This window comes from Coptis chinensis, chromosome 3 (genome assembly GCF_015680905.1).
Source record: "Coptis chinensis isolate HL-2020 chromosome 3, ASM1568090v1, whole genome shotgun sequence".
NCBI lineage: Eukaryota > Viridiplantae > Streptophyta > Magnoliopsida > Ranunculales > Ranunculaceae > Coptis > Coptis chinensis.
The window spans coordinates 66,572,973-66,575,277 of NC_141458.1; the positions used below are offsets into that span (position 1 = coordinate 66,572,973).

At 50.8% G+C, this 2,305-nt stretch overlaps 1 protein-coding gene across 1 annotated transcript; it reads left to right on the forward strand.

Moving 5' to 3' along the window:
* Positions 1-1,445: 1,445 nt before the first annotated feature.
* On the forward strand, positions 1,446-1,892 carry LOC147510470 (uncharacterized). The gene has a single exon (XM_086598148.1). It carries the CDS (start codon positions 1,446-1,448, stop codon positions 1,890-1,892), a length of 447 nt encoding a protein of 148 aa, XP_086454274.1.
* Positions 1,893-2,305: the final 413 nt, after the last annotated feature.

The following is a 2,305-nucleotide window of genomic DNA, read 5'->3' on the forward strand; positions in this document are numbered from 1 at the left end:
AATATCGAGGTTGAGGGAGGAAAATGAGGGGTTAAGGAGGGAGAGAGAAACAATAGAGGAGTCGGAAAGGGAGGTGTCTAGAGCAGGGAAAGAGGAAGAAGGGGGAACTGATGCGGAAGAACAAACGGTGGTGGGGCTCACCAAGGAACAAGTCAGGGAAATGATCGCCAGCGATCTGAAGGCTAGCCTGGGACAGACCAAGGGCGTGGGAGGTACAGTGAGTTAGGTGGTGGCGGGGTTGAATCGCAACCCACTGGCAGATTTGATATGGAAGTCGGAGGTGCCGAAGAGGTTCAACCAGCCAAGGTTTGAGAGGTATGATGGAACGGGGGACCCAGCTGACCACATTCATCATTTCCGGCAGCAGATGCCGTTGTGGCAGGAGCCGCGATATGACGGACTAAGATGTATGATGTTCCCGGCAAGCTTAAAAGGGGGAGCATCCGATTGGTATTACAGGTTACCTTCTAAGAGTATTAATAACTTTCAGGAGTTGGAGCAGGTGTTCATTGATCACTTCATACACCAGAAGAAGCGTGTGGTGGACATCGCGGCCTTGTTCAACGTAAGGCAGAGGTTCGCGGAATCGGTAAGAGATTTCTTGTGTAGATTCAAGGCGGAGACTTTGAAAGTGGAGAATCTGGATGAAAGGATGGAGGTGATAGCTTTCGAGAGAGGGTTACGCCCGGGAACAAGGGTACATGAGTCGGTAGCAAAGAATGAGATAGCAACATTACAGGACCTGTACCCGAGGGTGGAGAAGTACATCAAGTATGAAGACACCATGCAGAAGGAGGTGAGAAGGCCAGGGAAGGCGGTGTTATCGTTGGAGAAAGGTGAGGGGCGTCGGCGATATGAGCCCTCTGACAAAGGGGGCAGCGGATATCGAAGGTATGCGTCGCGGCCCGAGAGGAGCCGAGAAGAGGCTAGGAGGGAGAGTCGAGACAAAAATCCCTATCGCGAGGAAGAGCAAGTGCCACTGAATAAATCGTTGAGTGAAATACTACCGTTGATTCAGAATTTGCAGGGGTATGAGGGTCCACGAACCAAGCCAGTGGAGGTACAAGGCAGACCCTATTGTGCCTATCATCAAATACACAATCATGAGACGAACGGCTGCTATGCATTAAGATGGTTAATTCAGAGGATGATAGGAAAGGGATTGTTGAAGGAATTTATAACGGAAGAGGAAAAGGGAGAGCAAGCGCCTACCCAGGGGAGGATACTGGGAACGATCAACATGATCTTCAGTGGAGAGATATTGAGCCACAATGCACACTGAGACATAATACGGCGAGCAACAAGTGTACAAGAGAGTACATGAGACGCCGGGACGATCAGCGGATTATCGGGGCGCGAAAGGAAGGAAAAGTATAACGTTCACCGACGCGGACCTTCGAGCCATCGACTCCCCGCATGAGGACGCGTTGGTGATCACGGTGGCTATGGGAAATTACATAGTAAAGAGGGTGTTGGTGGACTGCGGCAGTGCTGTAGATTTACTGTTTAGAGGGGCGATGGAAGAAATGAATATAGAAAGGAAGCAGTTGAGACCTTCACCAACAAATTTGTATGGGTTCAACGGAAGCATGACGGAACCCCTGGGGGAGCTTCTGCTCCCAGTGACCACGGGACCCGTTACAGTGTTTTCAAGATTTAAGGTGGTGGATGCCGACTCGCAGTACAATGCCATCCTGGGGAGGAGGTGGATTCACGAGATGAAAGCAGTTCCCTCTACCTACTACCAAGTGATTCGGTTCCCTACCCCTACCGGGGTATACGAGGTCCGCGGGGATCAGGTGTCGGCAAAAAACAGCCACCAGAGTACAGTGAAGAGATTGATCCGTAGATCAGAGGAAGAGACCTCACGTTCCAGGAAGAGGCAGGCATAGCAATTACAGTGCCCCGTTGGGGAGGGGTCGGCGGAGTTAACAGAAGGACCGAAGACCTTGGACGAGATAGAGGTAGTGAATTTGGGGGAGGACGGTGAGGAGAAGTTCACATCAGTGGGGTCCAGTCTGTCTGAGGAATGGAAGAGCAAGTTAATACGGTTCTTGTCTGCCAACAAAGATGTGTTTGCATGGATGATTGAGGAAGTCACCGGATTAGACCCAGAATTCGCATGTCGTAGGTTACATATGAGGGAAGACGCGAAGCCAATAAGACAGAAGATGCGAGGAATTAGACCGAGGTACGCCGAAGAAATTCGCGAGGAGGTCGCGAGGTTGAAAGGGCGGTATAATAATGAGGAGGTGTCGTTTACCGACTGGTTGTCAAATGTGGTAGCGGTACCTAAGAAGAATGG